Raw genomic sequence first — 27819 nt, 5'->3', positions numbered from 1 at the left:
CAAGGTAATAAAAATCACATTTTCTGGGAAAACTCCCTGAGGTTCAGGAAAAGTCATTCCCTCCTCCATGCTCCCTTGAGGCCTTGATATTCTAATTGCCACATTGTTACACAATGACATTATTTGTTTCCCAGTCTTTCTGCCGGGCTAGACCCTGCGCTCTTGGGTGGCAGAGACCAGATCTTACTCATATTGGATCCCTAACACTCAGCACAGAGCCCGGCTTATAGTAAGCCTTCATAGATTTCCTGGAATTGAAAATATAATTCTAAAGCAACCACATGAGGTGAGCAGGGCGGGTATTATGCTTCTCATCTTACAGATGAAGAAACAGGGACCTAGGGAGAAAAAACAAGGTCTTCACCCAATTTCCATTTGAAATCAGAGACCCAGCCAGGGCTAGCACACAGGTGTCCCAACCCCTAATTATTACAAAGCTCTCTTGGCCACTGCGTAGAGGAGGCTAGGCACCTCTCTTTCTGACTCAACAGCAGAGGTTGCTTCGAGACTGTTCCTAACACAGGCCAACTGTCTTCCTGGGGTAAGACTGGATTAGGGGACCCTGCTCGGTCAGTGGTCCTGGTGATCGCCTAGGGAAATAGATCTATTCTGCTGGGATCTGGGATTGAACCCTAGGCAGGTTTGTGGGGAGTACGATGGTGAGAGGTGCTGGAAGGCACGGGTCCACTTCTTAACCTTCCTTTTAACTCTGTGCTGCTGGGTGGAAGCTTTATAGCCAATGTCCTCTCCATCTCTGGAAACATTCCCAGGACTCCTGATCATTAGAGTGACTGTTGTCCCAAGTGGACATCATTATAAATAGCTCCCTTCTTTTACTGAAAGTGTCCTGCAGTGGACAATAATGTAGTCCCCTCCTCCAGTGGAAAATATACTACACGCATGCAAAAGCTCAGAGGGCTCCAGGAGTCGTCCCAACTCCCCTTTCTCAGTTCCTTGGGATTTTTTTTTTTTTTTAAGTTTGTCCTCTACTAGATCGCTTTTCATCCACCAGGATATCTTAGATCAGGGCTGGCGTTTGAAGCCTCTGCCTGAGTTCAAGCCCCTTTCTTCCTGTGTTCCTGTCCAAGCCCGCGGACTGGAATCTCCCAAGGAAGTTACGAATAATTCGGGGGGGGTGGCGAAATGGGGGGTGGAGTGGGGCGTGAAAGTGCAGCCTTCACCTGGCTAACAGAAGAGGGCTCAGGACGCCCAGCACCCTGGATAGGACCCAACAGCGCTCCCTGGAGGTGTGGGTGCAAAGTTTTGTCTAGCTTGGCCTCCAAGGCCCTCCAGGCAATGCACTGGGAAGGGAAGAATTGGTGATTAAATTTGACCTGAGTCAAAAGACGCCTTCAGTTCCTCTTCTGCTGAAAACACTAGAAATACAAGCCCAGGATGTGGGGATCGGGGGCAAGCGGTGACACCAACTAAAAGGAAGCAATGGATTTCCTTTTAAATGGAGAGGAGGATGTCGGAGAGATACCATGAAACGAATTCTCGAAACTCCAGGCAGCAATACCGATGCAAGCGCATTCTTCCAAAACATTGCTCCTCATTCAGGGCCACATCTGAGCCTGGGGGCCCAATGCTCAGAGCGTGCCTGGCTTTCTGGGGAAAAGCGCCAGGAACATGAACGAGCTACGAAGAGCTGAAGCCGGCGCTGCGGGAGCAGCGTGCGGGGAACCGCTCGGGACTCGCTGCTGGTAACCCCGGCCCAGCCGCCCGCAGCTGGGCTCGCAGCCGACACCCAGCGTGCTGCGCCTGGGGCCCCGGGCCGCGGAAGGATATTTCACTTTGTTTATCTCCCCGGCCGGGCGAGAGAGCTGCGAGGCCGGCGCTGGCGCCCCCGGCACCGAGCTGCAATGGCAGCGGCGCGGGGAGCCGCCCGAGGACTGGCAGCGGCTGGGCTGATTGATGGGCGCCCGGCGCAATGAGGGGGGCCCGGGCGGGGGCGGGGCGGGGCCGGCTCTGGGCTGAGCCAGTCGCGGGGGCGGCGGGGGGGGGCGGAGGCTCCGTGGAAATGTGTCGGTGACATTGAATGGGGAGACCGAGCGCGAGCGAGGCGCGCGCGCGCACACGCGCACACACGGCCCCGCTCGCTCCGAGATCCCCGGCCACGTAAGTAACTATTAATACCGCCTCGCCGGGGGATGCGGGCGTGCTGAGCGCGGGGATTGGCCTCGGGCACCGTCGGCCGTCCCCTTTAATTTTTAAATACACGGTCCCCTCTTTTCTCTGGGAGGGGGGGCAAGCAAGAAATCAAAGAAGGAGGAGACAAGCCGTCAATTTTCTCCAAAACAAACCCCACCGGGCAATTTGGTCTCGGGGTAGGGGGAGACGGGGTGATTGCAAATTATTCCAGGACGAGATCCAGTTCTCCAGCGGGAAAGGGGCAAAGGAACGCCGCGCGTTGGAAGGGCCAGGGACGCAGCTCCCCTTGCAGCGCCCGCAGGACCCCCGCAAGCTCGTGCCGGCGAAATCGGAGACCGCCGATCTGTCCTCGTTCTCTCCTGCACGTCTGGCTGCATTCGGAGGAAGACCTGGGGCGCGAGCGAGCGGCGACAGCATGAGCCTGTGCTGACCTCCGCGCGGCGGGCCGAGCCCAGGGCTTTGTCGCGGTACCTGCGCCCAGCCCGCGCCGCAACTCTGCGTCCAGCTTTTGCAATCTTTTGTTGGCAGCGCTGACCGCACCAAGTTAAATGCTCCCTTGCAATTTTTCTTTTTTTTGTTTGTTTGTTTAATTTTTGGAGAGCTCGCGATCTTGGAAAAGCCTCAGACGCCATCTACAGTTAAAACGTAGGTAACTGCCCTCTCCCGCACCCCCCCCTTACACGCCCCCCACCCTTTCCACCAAAAAAAGGGGGTGCAGCGCGGATTCTGGCTGCCGTGCGTCGCCAGCCGGTAGACCCGTGCTTGTTTCCTTTCTCTTTTTGTTTGGCTTCTAACGCGTTGGGACTGAGTCGCCGCCGTGAGCGCCCCGAAGACTGCACAAACTACCGCGGGCTCCTCCGCCCCGTCTGCGATTCGGAAGCCGGCCTGGGGGTCGCGTCGGGAGCTCTGGCGCTGCAGCTCCGCACCTTAGCAGCCCGGGTACTCATCCAGATCCACGCCGGGGACACACACACAGAGTAACTAAAAGTGCGGCGATTCTGCACATCGCCGACTGCTTTGGGGTAACAAAAAGACCCGAGTTGCCTGCCGACCGAGGACCCCCGGGAGCCGGGCTCGGAGCAGACGAGGTATCCGGCGGCGCCCATTTGGGGGCTTCTAACTCTTTCTCCACGCAGCCCCTCTTCTGTCCCCTCCCCTCTCGCTCCCTTTTAAAATCAGTGGCACCGAGGCGCCTGCAGCCGCACTCGCCAGCGACTCATCTCTCCAGCGGGTTTTTTTTTGTTTGTCGTGTGCGATCCTCACACTCATGAACATACACAGGTCTACCCCCATCACAATAGCGAGATATGGGAGATCGCGGAACAAAACCCAGGATTTCGAAGAGTTGTCGTCTATAAGGTCCGCGGAGCCCAGCCAGAGTTTCAGCCCGAACCTCGGCTCCCCGAGCCCGCCCGAGACTCCGAACTTGTCGCATTGCGTTTCTTGTATCGGGAAATACTTATTGTTGGAACCTCTGGAGGGAGACCACGTTTTTCGTGCCGTGCATCTGCACAGCGGAGAGGAGCTGGTGTGCAAGGTAAAGGGCCAGTGGGTTGCTTTTTGTCTTTGGAAGGGGCCCGAGGGAGCGGGAGGGCGCCAGGCCCTCGAGTCTGGGAGAGGGAGATTCGCGGGATAATTACCGTGGCCTTATTAAATGGGTTTATTTATTTATTTGCTCAGGTTCGGTAAGTTGCGAAGTTTTTAGACCGTTTCAGACAATGGGGCGGGCTGCAGTGGGGGCGTTTCGGGGAGAGCCCGGGGAGGGGAGGGCGGCGGGACTGCGCGGGGGCCACGGACACGCGTGCACCGAAGGCTCCAGGAGCTCTCTGCGCGAGGCCGGGTCCCGCTGCCCGGGGGGGATTTCTTCCTGTGTCTAGCCCCCTCCCCTTCCAACAAGGATTAGGGAATCCCCCGGTAATTTTAAGACTGATGACTTCGTTCTTTTCGCAGCCATTGTTCTTAGCAGCGGGCAGGTGTTAAACCTTTGTTCCGAAGGTGCCCTTTAAAACAGACACACAAAGGTGCCCCCTTCGGCTGAGCCCAGGGGCCCAGCGCAGGGAAGGAGTTTACAAAGACCTTTCTTCTGCCTGGAGGCTTGAAAGGAGGGTTGGGGTCGAAATCAAAGCCTGAGCACTTTCTGGTGAATAGTGAATGCTTTGGGTCTTTCTCTTTGGTCTTGGTCTCTCTCCCCATCTCTAGACTTCCCTGTCTGCTCATCCCCTCTCTTCCGTGCCCCCCTGAACACACACCTTTGCCTGTAAGGTTAAGAGGCTCCCGTTTGGAGCCCTAGGGATCCGCAGTGGTAATACCACTGCGATGGACACTTCGGTTTCCTTTTTTGTCTTTAACCCTGAACAGTGACTGGTTTATGTATATGTGTGTCTGTGTATCTTTGTGTGCACCCACCGGGCCCCAGACAAGTGGATGAGGGGCGAAATAGTTGCGAAAAAGAAAATAACTATAATAGAGCATACTACTACCCAGAATTGGACCTAGATCAAGGATTCTTTGTCACTTAATTTTAGATTTGCTGACTGTTTTTTTTTTTTAAGGGGGTAAGGGGAGAGTGGGGGACCCATTCTGCCTTTGAAATGGTCACTGGGCACGGTTGTGCTGCAAATAACACATCGCGCTTTTGCCATTCACCACAGACTACTTTGTGGACTTGCCTTATTTCCTAGTGGACTGGAGTATTTCATTACAAAATTTGGGTTTAGTGGAGATCTCCAGGCAGTTTTGCGATTGTTCAGTTCAGCCCTTAGGGGGAAATCGGAGACTCTTTAAATGTTGCCCTTTGCTTGTACTGAGCATTTGGTATTTTGCATCTTCTCTAAGTTATTGAGACCCAGAGCAACTGTGCCCGGTTAACCAAAATTCAGTAGCTGGATTGAATTCTCAGAAGTCTGCAAGGTTGCACAATAGGGTAGTCATCCTTTGAAATGAATGAATTCCACAGAACTGCCACTCTTGTATGAAATATGCACAATCACCCAGCAGTGAATATTTTCATTCCTTTTGCTCAACTTCAGTACAGCATTTTAATATTTTTCAAAGGCTGGAGATGCTTTTAAGTATAGGGACTCTGCAGCCAAATTCTGCAGGGGCATCTGGCTGTTACTTCTTTGTTTAAAATCAGAGGTGACTCTGGGCTCTGCTCATTCTTTCTCCAGATTTTGCAAGACATATTTCACTTTGGGCTGACCTTACAGTGTCATTTGCAGACTTGTGCTCTGGCCTCAAATTGGACTTAATCTGCTGGTTTAGTTATTGCAAAGATTGAATCAGCCCCTCACCAATTACAGTGTGGCTGCAAGTGGATTTAAGTGCAGTATCATTGTTCTGCTTGACAGAGGTCATCCCTTTAAGACACAGCAGCTTCTGTTTTCCTGACTTTTTACCATAGATGATGTGGGTGACTTCTTATGCAAGCATAGTTGTGTATCTCCGAAGAAGCTCCAAGAGAGTTTTATAAGGCTGCTTCTCTGAACTGCCCTGAGAGATATATATGCTGTGGTCTCTTAGCTTACTTTAAGGCTCAGTGAAATCTACACATTGAATCCAGTTCCTTTTGATGTCTTAGAATAGAAGGTTCACGTTTCCTAGCTGTGTGTTGACCAATGAAAAAATTCTTTGCAAAAACAGATCAAATGTAAAGATGCTATTTATTGTAGGGGTCTGCGTAGAGAATTCCATAGGACACTATTTGGAGGAATAGAGATTCCAGAGTCATTTAAACAAAATAATCAAGGCTGCTTATTGTCTCCATGTGCCTACTTTTGCTAGATGAATGAAGGCGCTTTAAGGAGTCTTTAACTGTATGTTTTCATGGAGATACTGGTAGCTACTGTGCAGATTGACATAATTACTATCTTGGCAGAATGGGTACTTTTTTTTTGCAAATGTTATTAATGATGGCCTAATCTTACTGCCTTATCTGAACTGTCACATTACATAACCAAGGCTCCAAATTAAACATGTAAAGAAGCTGGCACCAGGCTTGTGGCTTGATTTTGCACGTGAAGATGATGGTTTAAATACCAGTCCAAGCCCCTAAATGCCCCTGATAGCTACTAATAAAAGTTTGGCTCCTTCTCGTGTGGGAAAACATAAGTACTTATTTTATTTTTCATACTCTGTCCACCATCTTGGAATTTGGTCTCTTCTGCAAAAGGTATGGCTACATTTGAAGCTGCCACAAATATGTTAGTTTTTTAAAAATTCTGTCTCCATTCAGTTTTTCAGCAGTGGAGCAGGAAAATAGGCTAAAAGTGCTGAGCAAAAGTCACCTTTTATGTTTTTGTAAATGCACCTGGAAACAGGAAGTATATTATAAATAATCATAACTCTGTGAGCACTGGCGACAGAAGCTGCAACCTGGTATTTCAGAACACAGCATCTTCATTATATAATGCAGTGTTTACGTTAGCCACTGCAAAGCTTATTACTCCTTGAAATTTTTGAGGCTTCCCTGGGTTTCTGTTGCCTGCAGTCAGGGTGTTAAAGTTGATTCAAGCATCTCAGATTCCTAATTGAACAGGCCTCTTAGGTCACTGCTCTTGGGTCATCATTTGACAGTATCAGTGTGTGATTTGTGGTCTCTGGAGATGTTGAAGTATTCTTTCTTAAATTCTAGGTTATAGTGGCAGCAGCTGTGCCGCTTTTCTGAGATGCCTCATTATGGTTCATTCACAACATTACTGTTAACTTTCCTTCCTTGGCCGGGTTAGCAGCAACTCTCTTGAGGTTTTACATCCCTGTTTGACTCACAGATTTTGTTTCAGTTTTTTGAAGCTTAGAGCAACTTAACTCATGGATTCTTAAATAGCAGTCTGTGGCTTTGGATGGGCTTCAGAAAGCCTGTGAATCCCCTTAAAATGAATCCGGTATCGTGCATGCATTTGAGAACAGGCATTGTCAGCTAAGAGGGAACAGAGCTTTTATCAGATTTTATGTGACATCAGGACCCAAAAAAGGTTAACACTGTTCTAAATCAACATCTTCATTTTATGAAGAGGAGGGAGGTCCAGTAACCCTAAGCTCTTTATCCATCTCATCCAGATTATTGGTGGCAGGGCCAGGATTAGTGCCTCAAGGTTGCCGACTTCCAGTCCAGCATATTTCCTACCACACTGCAAAATGATGATCAAAGAAAGTATGTCTAACTAGTGAAAAAGCGATTTAGGCAGCTAAGTCATTGTGAACTGATAGCATGCAGTGTATTGTTAGGGCGTTCCTGCCTTAGATGCTTTCCAGCGAAGCTCACCCACGCATGCCCCTGGCTCACGCACACACTGAATAGATTCATCTTACCCACATCCCAGGCAGATAGAAAAACCACATTCCAGACCCAGGGACTTGTATTCCTGATTTAGTGGAGGTCTTGAAATGAATGAAAGCGCCTTTTATATAACCTCAAAAATTCTCTGTAGTGTTAATTTCTGTTAGGTCTGTTTCAAAAGGTATTGATGGTGCCTTTTCTTTTTAAGCAACCCCACAATGAGTTGGCATTTCGCAGGCTAATTTTGATTCATAGAAAATCATTGCATAACTGGTTCATTGAGTTAGATATCTGTGGAGGGAAGAGAGGAAGAAGCAAGGCTGCTTCCCTATTCAGAAGGATTCTATCGTATTCCTACCTCTGCCACTGGGGGCTTGAGTTTTGGCTCATTCTCTGAGCCTCAGTTTCCATATCTGTAAAATGAAAGTATTGAATTAGAGACCACTGGGCAAAAGCTAGCTATTTATTCTCTTAGTTGCTCATGTGTTGTATAATGCCTGTTTATGTGCATTGCTTTTTTTTTATTTTTGAAGGTAAATAAAGTGTTGTTGATGTCATTTAAGGTGGATCACTTTCTCTCCAATTTTGCCTTAGTTCTATAAACACGCAATTGGGCTAGAGACAAAAATAATGAAAATTATTATTTCTGTACTGCATTACATTTTGCAAAGCACTATCACCTTCATTTTCTCATATAGTCCTCCTAACACTGTGAGTCAAGTATCAGTTTCCCATGTTGTACATAAAGATTTGGAGGCTCCGAGAGGTTAAGTGACTTGTTTAGTGCCACACAGCTGGTAGGAGGCAGGGCCAATGTGGTCTGGGTCCAAGTTCAGCATATTTTCTGTCATCTCAAAAGCCCATACCTGTGGGAGGTGCAGCATTATGTGTTTTGGTTGTACAAGAGGCACCTCTGACTTTGGTCTTACTGTTAATCCTGTCGTAGGTGTTTGATATCAGCTGCTACCAGGAATCCCTGGCACCGTGCTTTTGCCTGTCTGCTCATAGTAACATCAACCAAATCACTGAAATTATCCTGGGTGAGACCAAAGCCTATGTGTTCTTTGAGCGAAGCTATGGGGACATGCATTCCTTCGTCCGCACCTGCAAGAAGCTGAGAGAGGAGGAGGCAGCCAGACTGTTCTACCAGATTGCCTCGGCAGTGGCCCACTGCCATGACGGGGGGCTGGTGCTGCGGGACCTCAAGCTGCGGAAATTCATCTTTAAGGACGAAGAGAGGTAGGTCTCATCCTGTCCAGACCTGGGTACTGTGATGGACTGCTCCTAACAACAGCTTCCTAGAAAAGTCTTGAATGGACGTTTTTTTTACTGTCTGTGGTCCAGATGAGGGGAAGGAATCTTAGGAGGGCAAAAGGAAGTGAATATTGCAATTTTCAAGTGTTTGGGAAAACAAATAGCTACTATTCTAAAGGTGTCATCTGGTGCTCAAAGGACAGGTACCAGGATATTCTGTGACCCAATGAATACGTATGATTAGGTGTCTTGAATTCCGAAGGTGGCTGCAAACCTCTTTAACATTTTCAATGCCAGTAAAGGCAGGGCCTTGAAAATTCTACCCGCAGAACACTCAGCACCCAGAATCAGTCATTTATAATTCATTCATCCATGCACTCATTCAGTAGCTCTTACCTAAGCTTATATTAGGTATTAGTCACAATTCTCAGTACTATTAATATCTAGATGAATTAGATAGCCAACGGACCTATAAAGGAAATGCTACCAGCTCAGAATAGAGGTCCGTGCTGGGTGGGATGAGAACTGGGGTGGTGGGGACATGTCAGTTCTCCCTAGGACTTGGGGAGTCAAGGAAGGTTTTATAGGAGGGGTGATTTTGGAGCCAAGACTCGAAAGATGACTGTATTTCAGGAAATGTGGGAAAGACCACATTCCAGGTGAGGAAACTGCTGATGCAAATGCATGGCACTGCAGAGGTCTTGGTTATTTGAGGAGACAGCTGGACAGGATGCAGGCAATTGGCTTATGCCATTAACTCATTACCTTCTATTTAGCAGACCCTGCTGGGGCCCTGCTTTCTCTCCCAGCAGATTTTGATTATAAGAACTCCTTCAAGCCCTTTTTTTTCTTTTTAAGAATATGAGTTTAGAGGGACAGAGGCAACAAATCTGTATTCATTGCTCACCGTAGTTCCTGAATGAGGCCCCACATAATGTGGAGACCAGCTCATATCTTGATCTTTGCTTGTGAATGCCTTTACCTTTATTAACAAACTGAGAAGGGGCAGCTGTTGGAAGATCTAGAGTGTGGAACCACATTTACCTTTTCTCTTCCGCTCAGATGCCTCTGCCCGTGGAGCCTGGAGATGTTTCCCCTGGTTTTGCCTTTGATACCCTCTGTGATCTCGGATTGGTCCTTCGTCTGTTTCCACCCTCCCTCTACCAGCCTCATATTTTTCCTTCTGTTGCCTTCTGTATGCTGTATTGGCTCTAAGGTCTTTTCAATTAATAATAAATTGGCGTATGTGCTTCTTTGAATATTCTCATTTAGAAGATGAATATATGTTGACCCCCAATGATACCGACAAAGGTATTCTCTCTACCCTTCTATGTTCCACCTTTCTTGGAGATTTAATAACTGCACCTACAAAAATAAGAGGTCATATTTGTTTACCTCTTACCATAAGGTTAAAGTTTAATTCTCTCTCCCTATTGAAGTGAATGTCATCATGTCCATTGTATAGATGAGAGCTCCAAAGTGCAACGTGGTGAAGTCCCAAAGTTATGGACAGGAAAGAGCAGAAGTAAGGCCACATTCACTAGTAAGTCAGCTCTCAAGAAATTCATTTGTCTGCCAGAGGGCATGGGGACAGCAAATGCCCTCTCTCGCAGGGATCTGTGTTTTTAAGTGTCGTCTTTGATTGTGTTTCCATAGGGAGGAACTCTCGGGCACCAACGAGTAGAAGGAATGGCCTGTTCAGGGATAGGAACCCCATAGTGAATACATGTTTGTGCAAATGAGTAGAGCAGGGTGGAGGTCCCCAAGTCATAGAACATGGGAACAAAAGTGGACCCGGAGGTTGCATAGTCTGTGTGGCACTCTCTTGGTTTGCTGCCAGGAGGCAGAACTCCAGAGGTGAGAGCACGCCCCAGTGCACACAGCTAGCTAGGAGCCAGTGAAGCATAGCCAGGCCTCACCTGGGCTGTGGAGGGCTTTTACTCCCACCCAGCCTTTGCTTCTCCTTTATGAGTGTGTCGTCGCACAGCCAAAATCCTTGATGTCCCAGGACCCAGGGAAGAAGCTTCCAACCTCAGGAGTGTGTGCCTCTGACATTCCGTCTGGAAGTTACGTTTGACTTTTGCGAAAGAGCATGACCCTGTCCAACCAGAAAGGAGTATCCAGTGTGAATGTGAAACTGAAACAATTGCCTGGAGTAAACATGTCAAAGCAAAATCCTTTTTTCATTTTCAAGAGCATTTTCCAAGGTAAAAAGAGAATGTAAGGGACTGTAGGGAGCTGGCCTATATAGTCCCTACAGCATGGTGGCATGTGTGATAGCCCCTTTGGCCATGCAGCCGTGTTGCCCCATGGGCCAGCCTTGAGGCTGATGCCCTGTAGGACCTTGGAGAAAATGAGAACTCCTCCATCTGATCCGTGAGGTTACTTGGCCTCATGGCAGGGTCACCTTGCTTGCTTAATGTTACACAGCCAGTCTGAGGGTGCAGCCAGCCTAGCAATCCTGTCATTCCATCCAGAGCTCTTCTTCCAGCCCAAGTCACATGGAGGTCCCAGTGGGCTTGCCTTTCAGGAACATGACAAGTGTCTGGGCAGCTCTGAGAAGGTCACCTCTGTTTTCAAGGACATTTTGAATGTTCTCAGCAGTAGCTGATTGATTGATAAAGAGCTTTTTTGTTTTTCTAAAATCCAACTATCAACTTTTTGTGAAAGGGGAATCATGCCTAGTCACCTTTTTCTTCTCGTTGTTTTGTATTTTAACCTCTCGATTCCAGAATGTGAAACTTCTGCTTTTTGTTCCACAATGTATTTCTCCTTCTCTGCCTCCTGGCAGCATTGAGTTTCATGGCAGATTCTCTTTTATTTGGCCTGCATGGTGGCCTACATGGAGCACATTGCCAGCACTTCCTGAGGGAAGAGTGTGAGGCCAAGTGTCAGGGGCCCAGGACCTCATTGGCCCCATGCTTGCTGCTGGGAACTCTCATCTTCCACCCTAATTGCATCACTTTTAGTGGAGCTAAAGCTTCCTTCTCCCTCAACAACATCGAAAGTGTAAGGAAGCAATGGGTTAAATTTTAAAGGCTTTTGGAAAGCTAAACCACGGAGTTAATGTCTGTTTTCTCACCTTTTGGGCATTGGTCCCACGGTGAAAAAGCAAAGAAGCAAATTTGGGAAGTGCTGCTTTATTCATCTTCTGACCATCACACACCTCTTTTGCGCATCAGTCTTCTTCTCAGTGATGTGCTTCTTGAACTCTGGTGATCTGGAAAGCGATCGAAAGTGCAGGCTTTACGTATGAAATTGGCTGAGGCCCACCTGGTGCAGAAGAAGACCTGCCTATGGGCTGACTCCTTATGCCTAAAGTTTCGATTGTGTGCCATCTGGGACTCTGCATCCATGGCCATCCATGGAAACGTTCTTAGTGGAACTGCCAGCGCCTTCAGTCCAGTCCCCCACTGGTGGCTTTGCAGGCAGACACAGATGACACCCAGCGTTATGTTTGGACCTAGTGCCAGCAAGCCTTGTGCTGCTGGGTAGAAATGGCAGTAGCTCAGAGTCTTCTGTTTCCATTTTACTTTGATTTGAGTTTTAGGTTTAACTTCTGGCTCTTCTTAGCTACCTGATCTTGGATAAGTCATTGAATGTTTCTAAGCTGCGGTTCCTCAAAGCAGAAATAATAATGGCATTCCTGTCGGGCAGTTGTGAGGGTTAAATGAGATGATTCTGTGACTCACCGGGCAGGGCAGGCACTCATGAAGGGACAGCTGTTCCTAGAGTCATTGACGAAATAGTACCATTATGGGAGAGCAGTTCCCAGGACTCAGTGGGTTCTTGAAGAATTAAGTCGCTCGCCTGGGCAGCCTATTCAGTGAAGAGTGGCACCCTTGTGACATAGGGGTTCAGATTTAGGCCACATTCTCCTCTCTGTTTGGTTTAATTATAATCATTAAGTTAGTGCCAAAGGTCAAGTGCACCTGGTCTGGAACCTGAGGCTCAGAAAGGCCAGATTGACCATATGTGCACTGGAGTAGGCGGCCACAGGCACATGTAGGGAGTGGAGGATCATACCTCACCGTGCCTGAATCAGCTTCTGTGTTGCAGGCCTTGGACTGCTGCTTCTCCTTCGTTCCCAGGGATGTTTGTGCAGGGCAGAGCCTGGTTCTTTTTGTTTATACTGCTGAAAAGGAAAACCTCAGGGCCCAGAGGCATTGAGCAGCATTTTGAGGAAGTTAATCTCCAATCCCAGTTGAACTCACCTGGCCACACCCTGTGCATCCACAGTTCGTGTAGTAAAATCTCAGACGGTCTGTGTGTAGTAGCGGCCACCCTGCTGGTTACAGCTCAGAATCTGATAGAAGGCAGTACCCACATCCCCAAAGCGCGTGCCCTGTGCACTCCGCCTCCCCCTCTCTGCTGTGGCATTGGGGTGACGTGCTTGATCAGTCTATTCTTAGAAGCCCCATGTTTCAAGCCCCTCCAATTCCATTTTAATTCATGGGAAGGCCTGAGCTTGGGAGAAGTCCTGTTATTTCTATGTAGAGTCACAGCTGCTGTCTGGATTCCAATCCCTGTTCTTGCACTTCTTAGGAAAGGACCTTGAAAAATTACCTAAGCTTTGTGCCCAGATTGCCTCATCTGCAAAGTGGAAATAACAACAAGGCTTCCATCATGGAATTAAATGTATTAATACAAGGGAGCCCAATGCCTAGCACACAGTCAGCCATCAGCAGACGGGAGCTCCTGCTGCTGATGGAAGCCTCCTCTGCACTCAGTGTCGCTCTGCGGTCACAGGGCCAGTTCCCTGGCTCACTCAAGATGCGAAGAGCCCTTTGAGCAGGTGCACCCTTATGCTGCTCAAGGAAGGTGGGTGGGGCCTTGTTCCCACAGCACTTCCTGTTTGCTTTTGCCCATTGGATTTCTCTCTGGGTTCAAGGCTTCCTGCCATCCCTCTGCCACTCTGCCTCCAGTCTCAGTTCAGTGTTGACATTTCCTTGCACAGAAGGACCCCATGTGAACTGAGAAACATGCCTCTTTACATGTTTCTTCTTTGGGTAGAAGATCTTTATCTCTTGATGTGACAGGTTTCATTTCCTCTGCTTTGTGGAAGCCGGTCAGTACCCGCTTCAGCAGGGTGGAAGCTGCGACTGTTTGCAGGAACTCAGTGGCCCGGGGGCTTTCGGTATAATAAGCGCCACCTGCCCAGATTCACAGACCTGTGCCTCCCTGTGGGGTGGAGGCCTTTCTCCTTCCCCCACCAACAGAGGTCAAGGCACTCTTTTCTCAGCTCTTAGTATCTTTATTGGCTCTTCCTTCAGATCTTCAAGTTGCACCCGCCTCCATTGAGGTCTCAGTATCTAACAGAGTACAGAGGGCAGGCATGGAAACCCTGGAGACCAGACTCAGCTTTTCTTTCATTAAAAGCTGTGTACATTTTTTCAAGTTGTAGGCGCTTTGTATTTTGGGAAAATACCTTTCGTTTTTGCTTTGAAGGAAATGGAGCTCCTGGAATTCCCTTATTTATGAGAAACCCCTTTATGTACTTGAGGTATTGCCAACCTTTGGGGAAGGCTGGCGAGCCTCCTGTTCCCCAGGGTGGATCAGTGATCTCTCTCCCATGGCACTCCCTTTCCTCATCAGAGCTCATCTCCTGCTGTATTCTGATGGTCCGTGTGTGCATCTGTAGACTGTCCTTGTCCCCTGCTGGGGGCTTCCTGGGGACATAGGCTGTCTCATGTTCACTGCTCCTGGAACAGGTTGGGCCTTGCTATTTGTTGACGGAATGTCTCCTTTTTTGAGTGGGAGCAGCTCAGATTGGATTCTAATGACAGAAAGAGAGAGGTAGGGGTAAATAGAGTATTGGCGTCTAGGTCATTGCCTGGAATCAATGGGAGCCCAGAAAACTTATACATCCCCTGTGGAGACACCTTTTCAAAGAGAGCTATTTCCAAAGTTTCCCATCAAGTGAGAAATTTACCCATCATTTCCCTTTTAATTTAATGATTTATGCAGAAGTGACATTTATTTAAGACATTGTTTTCAGTGTCTATGGCAGGCTGTAATTTTATTCATGAAGGGCTTTTCTAATCACGGTTAGAAAGGGGAGAGCTTCCTCCAGGTTCCATGCTTATAAGTAGACTAAATAGTAGGTATTCTTCAGCAGGATTTCTTGCTGGGCTGCTTACTGCTTGTACTTAGTAACTAGTTGATGGGCTAGTGTGGGTCCTCAAGCAAACCAAGCAGAGGCACAGTGGTCAGATTTTTTTATTACTCCATTTAGCCCTATGGTCTTAGCCCGCCTTCCCTGAAATCATGAGAAGAGACAATATATTAATATGTTAGGTGCCCAGCACAGTGCCTGGTGCACTGCGGCTACTTGAATACATAGCCGTCATTATTGCTATTGGGCATCCTCTGATGTCACTGAGCCTCATAACCCAACAGCCCGGAGATTCAATTATTTATTTAACAAATATCTATTGAGCACCTATTATGTGCCAGGCACTATTCTTGGTGTTGGGGACACTACAGAGCCCAGTGAGAGAGAAACCCTGTTCTCATGAGACCTACATTTCAATGAAATAATATCTAGGGCTCACCATGTGTTTTACTCATAACATGTGATTCACAAATTTAATTCTGATTAGCTACTGTATTTAAATTAATCAATTTAACCCCAGTGAGTAAGATACTCTTATTTTCACCGTTTTACAGATAAGAAAATTGATCCTCAGAGTCTAATGGCCAACCAGTGGCAGACCTGGGGTTGGTACCCAGGCCCCTGGCTCCAGAGCCCAAGCTCTCAAATACTAGGTTGTCTCCAGGAAATAGACAACAGGTAAAATACCATCTCTTATGCCCAACCCTGAGAAAGAATTTTCTCACGCAGTTAGGTAACAGGTGTGCACCAGGAGGACCTGACTAGCCAGGGTCAAAACTCGGCTCACGACTCAGTTTTCCTGAGCAGTCATGGACTGGGCCACCAATGAGCCAACCCTGCGGGCAGTCCTATGTCCTGTTGTTCCATTCTGTGGGTTTTGTTTTGTTTTTGTTTTTCCCCAGGGAACTATACAATGGGCTTCATTTCTTTTTCTATCCCCCATGCCTAGCACTGGACTTAGCAGTACTTAGGAATGTGTGACCATTGATGCCGTGGATGTACAAATAGCCCCTTATGTCCCAGTGGCATGAATATCATAAGAAAAATCAACTAGCCATATTGACAGTGGAATGCAGTGGATGGAAACTCATTTTCAATGTTTTTTTCTACTCAATACTCTTGGGAGTTTCTCTAAATCATGAAACCGAGTCCAGGCTATTTGAAATTTCTTTGGACTCTAGACATTGCCCTGCTTAAGAAGAGTCTTGCCTAGATGCCCTGAACTCCAGATAGAATGTTGGAGTTGGGGAATCTTAGATATGGGGGTCATTCTATCTCGCAAACATTTATTAAGCACCTACTCTGTCCTACGGTGCTAGGTGTTGACGGTACAGGAATCAGTACAAGAGAGTCCTTGCCTAATGGATGTAATGATTATTCAATAGTTATTTAGCTGTAAGCATTATTTAACAGTTCCAACAGTGGAGTACGGTGTGGAGAATGGTCACCTCCGGGAGGTGATGACCTCCTGCACGAGGTTGGCTTGAGTGCTGTAGTAGGGATGGGGAGGTCCCAGAAGGCATGAGTCAAGCCAGAGGCACAAAGAGCCATGTGTAGGGAGGGCTGTGCTGCTGGAGGGTCCCCTGTGCCAGGACAGAGATGAGGCTGAGTCCAGGGCCTGAAAGACACACCCCTCACCTCCAACTTGACCTGAAGCCCAGAAGGAACCATTGAAAGGTTTTTCTGGATGGCAGGGACGGGTTTGTGATTCCGGAAGTATATGTGAAGGATGAACTGGGTAATAGCAGCCGGGCATGGGTTCTAGGAAGAAGTGGCTCAAACGGAGACTGTGGCAGTGGGATTGAAGAGTTGGGGGCAACAAGTGGGGCTTTAAACCCGACCCTTTTATCTTTACAAACAATGAGGAGGAGAGTGGCGTCCTCAGGGTCTCGAATGTGTCCGTGGCACAGCCAAGTGCAGGACCCAGGTTTTACGACTTGATTTCATTCATTACGTGCCTACGCACACATCTCCACAAGCCTGTGTGGGGCTCCCTGTCAAGTGCAGCGTCCCCGTCTGGCCCTGCGAGTGGGTGCAGAGATGCACTCACAGGCCTCCCTGAGCTCTGTGAACTCCCACCCCACACCTGGAACAAGACTGGGAAAATTCTGGACCCTGAAGCACTCCTAAGCCACCGGGCAGGGCAGCAACACCACCGCTGGGTGCCCCTGGCCAGCACTGAGCCTGCGGAAGCTTTGCGGAGAGGCCAATCCACTGATATGGGGGAGGAGGGATTCTTCAGGAGCCATGGCTGAATGTCTCAATGCAGGGAGTGAATGGAGCATTGATGAGGAATTCCTGTCAGCATGGCTTCCTCTTTCTTGGGTTTCCCTTTCTGTTCCTATGGCGACAGGATGGACTTCCTCGGCGAAGCTCCGGTGGCCTGCAGGCTGTGCTTGTGTGGTGTCTGCATGGGGGCATGGGAAGGTGTTCGGGTACAGTGAGACTCCCCTGTTCATCCAGGCACCATGGATGGGAGTCAGGGGCAGGATTGTGCACCTGCATGCGGACAGGGCAGGGGTTCTGTTGTGGCCGGGTAGATGGCACTGCAGAAAACCCCTGAGTATTTGAGTCAGATTGGGTTTCCCATCCCAACTGTGCTATTTCCAAGCAAGTTCCTTCATCTGTCTCTAAGCTGCTGTAGTCTCCTGCATCAAATCGGTGTGGGCACACCCACCTTCCAGATTGTGTGGCGTTGTAAGGTCACAAGAGGCATATTCTCTCCCTATAGACATCTCTCCCTCCACCACGATGCCCTGAGATGCTTCCCCTGTGGCTCACCTGTTGCTCTCCCTGCTAATTTGTGGGCCATTTGAGGTAGGAGTTGGGGTGGTTCACTGACTCTACAAGACTTGGTGCAGAGGTGGCTCTCAGAGGTGACTGTTGGAAAAGTCTGTGCATACATGAACCAGAATTAAGTGAACGACAATTTATTTGGCATCGTTTAGTGGCCTGTGAAGTTCTAATGCAGCTGCCAGGCCGGCATGATGGTGCCAATGGTGCCAGGTGGTCCTTCCCAGGCCCTTGGTAGCAGCCGCCCCAGGTGGGACCCTGGCTTTCACAGCTGGACTGGCTGCCCAGAGGATTTTTTCAGTAACAGTCAGGGCAAGGTCAGATCTGGCAGCAGCTGATCTTTTCACTTGACCCTTAAGCCTATCTGGACCGCCTGACCGGACGGCCTTCAGTGACTTCTCTGGATTTCACTGACCTTAGGCCACCGGACTTCCCATCCCTGCCAGGCCCACTTTGTCTGGCTGAACTCCCAGCTCAGCCCCACCCTGGCCCACCCTGTCCTGATCTCTTCCTGCCAAGGGCCCACGGTGCTGTTTAAAGATTGGAAAGTACGGCATGATTTGCTTGTGGATACTATTTTTGATCTTGTGGATTGAGCACTAAACTTGGAGTTAAAAACCGGGGTTTGAATCCCAGCTCTGCCACTGGCTTGCGAGGTGGCCTTGGACAAGTCACATCTACTTTCTGTTACCTCAGTTTCTTCATCCGGTAAATGGGCAGGTCTAGTCACCTGTATCTACTTCATGAGCTATAGCAGTTAGCTGTGAATGGGATGGTTTTGTATCAGATCTAGTGCTGAATAAACTGCACCAGATTTGTCTCCATCATCTCAGGGTCTCCCTTTAAAAGTTTTTCTTTCTTTGGCCCTAAGTAAATCAGTGATTTTAGTACCAGAATGTATTTTGGAAAGGACAATGGCGTTAGAGTCCAGACATAGATTCAGAGCTCAGCTTGTTCAGCTTCTCTGTGTATGGCCTAGGGCATTTAATTCCCTGTGCCTCAGCTTCCTTATATATTAGGAAGCATGCATATATCATACTTGTCTTTTACTTTGTTTTGAGAAATAAGGATGCAAGCTTTAGTAATCTCAGCATCTTATAGATGCTTCACACATAGTTTCTATTATTGTTACTATAATAATTATTAGGATATCATATGGTGTGTTGTAATCACTAGAGCTTAAGAATTAAAGGAAACTTTAAAATCTGGAATTCTGAAGCTAGACGAGCCCTTTTCAGGCCCTGTAGCTATTTGTTCTTATTTTACAGAAGGGAAACGGAGGCCAAAAGAACCAGGGGCCACGCTGGTAGTTCAACTTAGTGGCCCAAGGGAGCTCTGGAGCCTGTGCTGAGAGTGGATGGGGGTGGGGGGAGAATCGGGGCTTTCAGTGCTGACCTGTGCTGTTCCACAGATGCTGGGAGAGGAACCACACCCTGCTGCTTTTGGCTTCCTCACCTGGCACCGGGATCCGGTGACACAAGGCCTGGCACTGGGCTGGGCCGTCATTGAGTACACAGGCTGCCCACGTGTAAGCCTTGTTCATTCAGCAGGTTGAGAGCAAAGCAGGCTGTTCTCTTCCTATGCCAGGCACAGTTTGCAAAAGGCCTGCAGGGATCCAGCTTCTCTGGCCAAACCAATCCTGCCCCAGGCTGGTGGCTGGCAGGGAGATGTCTCTTCCCCTGAGAAGTTACTGGAGATAACCATTGTCATTTACAGCGTTTTAGTCACAAAAATTGCCACCACCCCCCCCACCCCTTGTCTCTTTGGGGAATGTTTATTCTTCTCGGACTGTCTCTGGTACCACCACTTCCAGGAAGCATATCCTGATTACTGTAGTCAGAACTGAATAAAGTGAGGGGACTGGGCTGGGCACAGAGCTGGGGAAAAGCATTCCAGCCCGTGGGAGGAACAAGTGCAAAAGACCCAGGAAGGAATGAGAATTCACATCTACGGCCGTATGCTGGGGACTTGCACTTCGTGCTTCCTCACCTGTCTTCTCCACTAGGCTTTTGGGTTGAGGGTAGGTGCAAAGGTTCATTCTTAATAATAAGATCGATCATTATTGTTGCCCCCAGTTTTTTGCAGATCTACCATGCTAGGCTCCTCGGTAGATACCGTACTTGCATTATTACAGTTAATTCTCACAAAAACGGAGAAGGTGGGTGTTGTCATGTCTGTCTCCCCAGTGCCTAGTTGGGGAACTCAAGCAGAGTAAATGCTCGGTAAATGTCTTTTACATGCCTGCATGACTAGTGGGACATTTGAATTACTAGGTCCACAGATGCTTCTGTTGGTTTTTATGGAAATCAGCTCCTTTGCCTGGAAAATTCATAATGCCCAGACTGTGAGGGGACATGAGCCATTGCAAGACTGTTCATTCATTTCTGCTCCCATTTCTGACATGTGCTAGAGCCCCAGCAGGGACTCCCCATACACATTCTTCAGACCGTGACTGGCAGCCCTCTTTCCCAGAGGAGGGAGCCAAGGCGCAAAGACCTTCAGCAGCCTCCCTGCAGTTACACAGCAAGTCCACAGTGACCAGAGCTGACACTCACCCCCGCCTGTCACACCTCCCTCCATTCCTCTCGCGTGGTATGCATCCTGAAAGGTCCTCGTTGAAAGACGTAATCCAGACCAGTTGCCTTGACCCTTGCCTAGAAGTTTTGTAAACAAGTTCACAGTGTTCTGAGAAGGAAGCAAGGTCAAAAGAATGACCTACCAAGGCCAGCAAGCCTGCATTTCCTCCCCATCCTTTCTCCCAGCTTCTCTTTTCTTTTGCCCCTCTCCTGCCTGGGATGCAGATTCTCCCCTAGAGAAAGAGCAGGCTCCTGCCCCAAGGATTGGCTGTCCCCTGACACTGGGGAAGCACATGTACAGCGCACCTTGATGGAGCCTAGTGAACTGAGAAACCCTGATGTGGTTTCCTCCGCCAGCTGCTTGAGTAGGTGGGGTCAGGCCTAAGAAAGGTGAGCGCCCAGCCACTGCCTTGCCTTGGCAGCCGTAGAAGCCTACTCAGACTCTCTGAGCATTAGGCTCATTGTCCATGAGAAAAGGAATCATAGTACCTGCCTTGGAAATGGATCTCCTAAACTTTAAAGAGACTATACGTGTAAGTGCCTCGCATGCATTAGGTACATAGATGACATCTGCCATTTGGTACTTTGTAATTTTCAAGGCCTGATCTTGAACCCAGGTCTCTGTGGCCTCAGGACACTGCTTTGCTCTCTGACCTGGGCTGGTTTTTGTGGTTGTCCTTCTGCAGCATGTGCCGAACCAAATGTGACAAGCAGACCTGGGCCCTCCCCACTAAAATTTCAGCCTCTGAAGGAAAGGAGCACGAAGTGTTGGATAGATGAGCTTAGGGGCAGCTGGTATTTGGCAGCATGTGGGATGGTCTTTTCATTTTATTCTCAAATTCATGAAGTATCGGGCCTAGATTCTGGGTGCTCATCTTGAGGTAGGAAAGGTGAAAGGTGAACTCCAGCTTGGGAGAAGGCCAGGGTTAGTGGACAGAGTGGAGGCCTTAACCATTTTCTGAGGCTTCCAGAAAGAGGGGTTAGGATGCTTTGAATGTGGGGACACCTGGGGGCAGGAGGAGGTGAAGGAAAAAGTCAGAATCTAAAATTGTGACCTGGAAAGGGATAGGAATGGAAAAGGGCCTCAGATTTGGTCAGAGATGTGACAAAAGTGAGCTGACACAGTCGGGAAGCACAATCCAGGTGGGGAGACACTGTGGCAAAGGCCTCAGAAGGACTGGGGTCAAGCAGGGCATGTGAGGAACAGCAAACAGGCTGGGAAGGAGTGAGAGGGAGATGGTCGAGGGTCCCTTGCACGAAAAGCTTGAGGTGGTGAGCTCTGCACCCTGACAAGACTGAGCGAGGAGAAATTCAAGTCCCTGTAGTCATATCTCCCTCCCACCTTTACTGACAGATGCCTGATATCCCCACCCCCTTATCACTATGGGAGATTCCTTGATGCTGTCATTTACAAAGCCCATCCTCTGTAGAGCTCTCATTGACTGCCACTAAACCCTGGCCAGGTAGGCAGAGCACCGGCCCTTGTTCCTTTCCCGGTGAGTGCACTGAAGCTCCCCCTGGGGTCGACAGCAGGACTGTCCCTGTCATTGATGGACTGTGTATCTGCCCTGTGCCAGGTACTTATCTAGGTACTCAAGGTACAGCAGCAAACTTAAGTGTTGTTCTCTGCGTACAAAATGACATCAACCACATGCCCATGGGCTCTTGGAGGTGGGAAGTGAGGTGATCATCCCGAAATGATCACCATAATGATACATAGTAAATCATGAAATGTAAATGTACAATATCTCCCATGCTGAAAAGAGGAGGAGGGCGTGCTCCGTAGTGTAGGATGGACAGGATCAAGTTTAATAACCTTCATTGGAGCAGAGACAAGACAAAAGTGAGCTGTCACACAGTTGGGGAAGCACAATTAGGGCAAGGGGACACTGTGGCAAAGGCCTCAGAAGGACTGGGGCCAAGCAGGGCATGTGAGGAACAGCAAACAGGCTGGGATGGAGAGAGAGGGAGTGTGGTCCAAGAGATGGTCGAGAGTCCCTGGGGGTCACCCTGCAGCCGTGACCAAGCCCTAGGCCTCCACCTGGATGAGCTGCATCACCACTGCAGGTTTGGGGCAGAGGAACCTGGGCAAAACCTGGGCCCTTTGATACCAAGGTCCATGCTTGCTCCACTGGACCGCCCCTTGTCCCACAGATGGGAGAGCTTGTTTTTCTTCTTACTATTATTTCCACAGTTGTAATTCTTTCCATAGCTATTCTGCTGCTAAAACAGTGAAATTGGAGATGAGGAGTCTGGCTTGCGCTGGGTGAGAATGGGGTAGAGGAAGCTGTGGAGAGAACTCACCGTGCCTGTGGTTCGAGATCCCCGCCTTCCTCCTCCTTTCCTCTGCCCCTTGGGTTTCACCTTTTCACCTCCGTCGCATCTCGACAGCTAGTAAGTCTCGTGGGCCAGCTCCACCTGCCACCTTAGATTAGGGAACGCAAAAGGACAAAAGAGATTTGTTTTTAATCAGCTCCATTCCAGATTAGCACATGTAGATTCTTCCTGTTTTTGTAGAACATTAGCTATAGGCGCCGAAGACTATGTATTCCATAGATTATAATAGAATGTGAGTGAGCACGTAAAAAGGGGAGAGATGGGTATTACAGAATGCCAGAATGATAAAACTGGCAGAGACTTTAAGACTGCCTTGTCCAGATGTTTGCATGACAGTGTAAATGTACTTAATGCCAATGAAGTACACTTAAAACTGGTTTAAGATGGTACATGTTATGTTGTGTCTATTTTACCACGTAATTTTTTTTTAAAGACTTCCTTGTCTAGTGCTCCTCTTTAGGTCTGAATAACAGAGAAGTTGAGTGACTCAGCCATAGCCACACAGCAGGTGAGAGACAGAGCCTAGGCTGGAAACTGCCTTCCTAGCTCTTAGCCCAGTGCCTTTTCCCATGACCACAACTATTGTTTGTTCGTTGGTGGAAATTAATACGGAAAGTAGTCACTCCTTGAGCTTTGAACTCCTGTAATCAAAATATGAGGCCTTAGAGTCAACCCAGGATTTCACCAAACCTTTTGCTGTAGAGAACTCCCAGCAGCAATCTTTTGGTTAACTTGAACCTTGCCCCCCTTCTATGGCTCTTAGTGGCTGTGGTGATCACGCTGAAAGGCTAAGACCTTCAGGCAGACGGAGGAAGAGAAACAGCAGGAGATGGACTTGAGTCACAAGCTCTGACTTATGACCCAATGTGGTTTTTCCAAGCTCTTTCTTATTCAATGCTTACTTGAGCTTTTTTTGCACTTCGGGGCAAACAGGGCAGATGCTTGCACGTGCGCTTGCATGTGTGCTTTTGAGATGAAGGAAATACGTGATGTGAGTGAGACAGCCCTTGTGGATGCTGTCTTAATCCTAACTCCAACTCTTCCCCATCCCTCTTCACCTTCTCTGCAAGCCTCCAGGGGTGTGATGATGGGATAGATTAACTGAGCTTTTGAGACCCAAGGACTACCTACAACTCTGTGAGGCAGTGCCCTAGCCAGGAGAGTCAGAGGAAGATTTCAATTTTGAGCACGGGAAGGTAGCAATTCCTAACTTTCCACTCAAAGAACAGTAGGGCAGGAAAACAGGAATTCTTAGGAGGCCCCTGAGCTAAGGAGAGGAGGCTGGTCTAGGAGCTTGGGGCGCTGGGTGGAGGAAGCTCTCAGTGACTTTCACCATAGCCTTGAACAAGTCACCGCGCATCCTGGCCCTCACAGTAGATTAGGTATAGTTAATGATAAGAATTCAACTCACTTCCAAAAGTATTTCCTGAGCACTTAATTTATGTCATACACAACGATGACATCAGATCTTACTGTGTAAGGATGCATGCTGGGTTCCAGGCAGTTTAATGCAGGATTTCTTACCTCTTTTCTTGAGCATACCCTGGAGAGTTCTACTTTCCTGTCAGCAACCACGATGGCCCTTAAATGGGAGGGAAAGACTGGGGGTAGGATGCCTAGTTTGAGAAGGATCTTGGGCTCATGGTTCTGTTCACACACACCCTACGCATGCAGACACGTAGGAAATTGGAATCACAGATGTGCACAGGCAGAAGATGTGGGTGACCTTCGTCAGATGTTAGAACCTGGTCAAGGACAAGGCCTTGGGAGTTTGAGGGGCAGGACAGAAGACAAAGGCGGCAGGAAATCTGGGGAAAGAAGGTGGTTTTTTCTTTTTTGAGACAGAGTCTCACTCTGTCACCCAGGCTGGAATGCAGTAGTGCGATCTCAGCTCACTGTAACCTCCGCCTCCCGGGTTCAAACGATTCTCCTGCCTCAGCCTCCTGAGTATCTGGGATTACAGGTGTGCACCACCACGCCCTGCTAATTATCATATTTTTAGTAGAGATGAGGTTTCACCATGTTGGCCGGGCTGGTCTTGAAATCCCGGCCTCAGGTGGTCCACCCGCCTTGGCCTCCCAAAGTGTGGGGATTACAGGTTTGAGACACTGGGCCTGACCAGGGAAAGAAGATGGTCTTGATATGAGGGTGTTTGCCTCAGAAGGACAAGGTGATAGGAGTCCACTCCTGCTTGAACATTCCCTGCTTCCTGCCTGGTCCTAAAGAGAGGCACATGGTATAGCAGAAAGAGCAGCAGCATCAACTTAGGAAGATGTGGGATCAAGTCTTCTCCATTTCCCACCTAACAGGTTTGGGGAAGTTACCTGAACTCTCTGAGTCTCGATATTCTCATCTGTAAAATGGGATATTAATATCCTACATGTCTAATACAAAGGGCTGTAGTGAGGCCAAAATGCAAGTAAGGTGAAAGGTCTTTGTGGACTGTGGTCTGTCATGTTAGTTACAAGTCTGCCAAAAGTTGTAGACAAAGCTGTGGGCTTCCTGGTTGGTTAGATCTCGGTTTGAATTCTGTGGTGCCCTATCATTATGCAAATGTGACTTTGAGAAAGCTAGTTAATCTCTTGTTCCCTCATCGCAGGGGTGATGATAATGTGATTCATGGTTCGCTAAGGTGCTCAAGGTTTGAGCTCCCCAGTGGATTATCAGCTGCATGAAAAGACCTTGTCAGTCTTGTTCACCCATGTGGGTGTCCTCAGCCCTGGAATAGTAGCTGGCAGCTAGAAGGTGCTCAGTGAGTAATGTTTGGCTGGTCAGATGAATGCGTGAATGAATGAATGTGAATGAGGAGTCTTCAGAAACACTACAGTCGGTTATGTTATGATGCTGGTGGTAACGTGCCTCTGAGCACCCTCAGGAGCTTATGTTTTCCTCCTTTCTTGCAGGACTCGGGTCAAGCTGGAAAGCCTGGAAGACGCCTACATTCTGCGGGGAGATGATGATTCCCTCTCCGACAAGCATGGCTGCCCGGCTTACGTAAGCCCAGAGATCTTGAACACCAGTGGCAGCTACTCGGGCAAAGCAGCCGACGTGTGGAGCCTGGGGGTGATGCTGTACACCATGTTGGTGGGGCGGTACCCTTTCCATGACATTGAACCCAGCTCCCTCTTCAGCAAGATCCGGCGTGGCCAGTTCAACATTCCAGAGACTCTGTCGCCCAAGGCCAAGTGCCTCATCCGAAGCATTCTGCGTCGGGAGCCCTCAGAGCGGCTGACCTCGCAGGAAATTCTGGACCATCCTTGGTTTTCTACAGATTTTAGCGTCTCGAATTCAGGATATGGTGCTAAGGAAGTGTCTGACCAGCTGGTGCCGGACGTCAACATGGAAGAGAACTTGGACCCTTTCTTTAACTGAGCTCATGCCCCACGGAGACTTAGCAGGTTCCAGGAGTGAGCGAGGGCAGCGGAAAGGAGTTCTTCCAGGGGACACGAATTGCCTGGCTGAGTAGCAAGAAAGACACTCACACTCTTAAGTTTCTTGGTTCAGAGCAGGAAAACCTTCAAGGAGCTGACTGACCACGTAGCATGGGGGCAAGAGGCGTGGGATGGGGATTGGGGTGAGATGGATGGGAGCCCGCTGGAGCTTGTCTTCCCTAACATAGCCTGGGAGACCACCCCTTGCCACTTGGGCCACTTCCGCCTACCCCACTTTTCATTTTGTTCCAAAATAGTTGCAGATCCTGACAGAATCAAAACTCTCTGCCTCAAACACACATCCTGGCATCGCACTGTTAGCATTTAACTTCTTGTTAGGATTCAGGGAAGGAACAGTTGGCCAAGAATTTTTTTTCTTTTAAACAAGCCAACCACCTAGCTGGTAATTAATGAGGTTCACTTAAAAAAAAAATTCGGTGCACACAGACTGACATGAAACCTGGGTGCTACAGTAAAAGAAAACAAAAGTCCAGTTTGTGTCTCTTAATCGCTCACTTCAACTCATTTCTTCTAAATAAACTATTTAATATCCTGGTCAGGAAATGACATGTTAATGCTTTGCTCCCTGAAGGGGGAAAAAATCTGTCCTTTAACAAGCTATTCTGTTTTGTGTCAATTGGTTCGTGGCAGGAAGCTATTAGAAGTCAAACGTCCAGATGCATTACTGCTATCTTAGTTTAAAGGGGGAAAGAAAAGGGAAGAAGAAAGGAAAAGAGAAATCCAACTCCTTTTTCATGTTTTGCTTTTGAACAATGAGGGTTTGTGTGACAGGCATTCCTCTTTGCTGAGATGATAGCAATGGCCTGAGATTTTAGCAAGCTCCTGGAGTCTGATGCTTTTGCAGTACTCTGATCGCAACTAAACATTTGTCTTTGTTTTATTAGAAACTAGTGAAACAAAGCAGGTTGTCCCACATGTATAAAATACAGGGCAGCTATTTAGTTTTCTTTACGGAGAATGATCCTTTTGGCTTGTAAGGCCCTCTGGTTTGGACAAAAACCCTCAGTAGAGACAAGCGGGAAGGATAATTAGCTGAAAGCTATGATGATATAAATAAAAACAGCTCTCTATCCCAATACGCACCTTTGTATTTTCAAGAACTCTTCTATTTATTAAGGAAAATGTCACATTGTGATGTATTAAGCCAGTACTTCAATTACGGGTTGACTTGGGATGACATATTACATGCTGTAGTTAACATTTATAATTCTTTTTCCTTGTTTGAGTATTTCTGTCTCTGAAATAACCTTTTACTTGGCTTTTCTAGATAGCTTTATTTGATTTCGAGTGGCAAAATGTTTTTTATTACGGCTTTTCTATTGCTGTATGATACAGAACTCTTTTGGCATAAATATTTGTGTTCCCAGTACCTCACTTGTTCGGATTTGACTGCCTGTATATGTTTTGTGAAATGGTCCTGTTTTTGGGTAGGTGACACGTGGACTCTAGTATGTAAATGTTACTTGAATCTGTGCTTCATAATAGTGTGTGGCATGTATGTGCAGACTCTTGGATGCTTTATGCCTGCGCAGCAGGAGCCCTGTCCTCACGTTCCCAGGAGGGCGGCTTCACCCTTCGTAACCAGGAGACAAGGCGGCCATGGATTTGCCCTTGATTCTATTTTGCTAATGGAAGATAGAAAGGAGAGAAGGTTGTTTTTTTTTTTTAACATTCTGAAGATGGTGCTGTGTCAAGAAGGACCTTTTTTTTTCCCTCTCCCCTATTTTTTAAGTACCTTGGAGGAGGAGAGGTTGGTGACATGCATGGTGGGGATCTATGGCCTCTGGTGCTTTGTCCTGTATTTGGTTTAATGTTTTTGTCCTAATCTCTTCAATCAATAAAATTGTGCGTATTTAACTAAAA

General features: G+C 48.2%; 1 protein-coding gene across 3 annotated transcripts; it reads left to right on the top strand.

Annotated features, from left to right (window-relative positions):
- The first annotated feature begins 1999 nt into the window (after positions 1–1999).
- On the top strand, positions 2000–27819 carry TRIB2 (tribbles pseudokinase 2). Of its 3 annotated transcripts, XM_063696054.1 has the most exons (4): positions 2156–3239; positions 3433–3688; positions 8376–8668; positions 25408–27819. In XM_063696054.1, the coding sequence occupies exons 3-4, from the start codon at positions 8514–8516 to the stop codon at positions 25874–25876; spliced, it is 624 nt and encodes a 207-aa protein (XP_063552124.1). In that variant the 5' UTR covers positions 2156–3239; positions 3433–3688; positions 8376–8513; the 3' UTR covers positions 25877–27819. The 3 variants fall into 3 exon arrangements, with proteins under 3 accessions (XP_018876946.1, XP_063552125.1, XP_063552124.1); XM_019021401.4 differs by having other exon boundaries at positions 2000–3688; XM_063696055.1 differs by lacking the exons at positions 2156–3239; positions 3433–3688 and adding an exon at positions 2007–2118.

Source organism: Gorilla gorilla, chromosome 12 (genome assembly GCF_029281585.2).
Source record: "Gorilla gorilla gorilla isolate KB3781 chromosome 12, NHGRI_mGorGor1-v2.1_pri, whole genome shotgun sequence".
Lineage (NCBI taxonomy): Eukaryota > Metazoa > Chordata > Mammalia > Primates > Hominidae > Gorilla > Gorilla gorilla.
The sequence above is the reverse complement of the archived record's forward strand: the minus strand, read 5'-3'. Positions and strand labels throughout refer to the sequence as shown.

Excerpts from the sequence above, each read along its gene's own strand:
- TRIB2 (XM_019021401.4), top strand. The coding sequence starts at position 3,419 with ATGAACATACACAGGTCTACCCCCATCACAATAGCGAGATATGGGAGA. Across the intron at positions 3,689-8,375 it reads GAGAGGAGCTGGTGTGCAAG|GTGTTTGATATCAGCTGCTA; the intron begins GTAAAGGGCCAG and ends ATCCTGTCGTAG. Across the intron at positions 8,669-25,407 it reads ATCTTTAAGGACGAAGAGAG|GACTCGGGTCAAGCTGGAAA; the intron begins GTAGGTCTCATC and ends CCTTTCTTGCAG.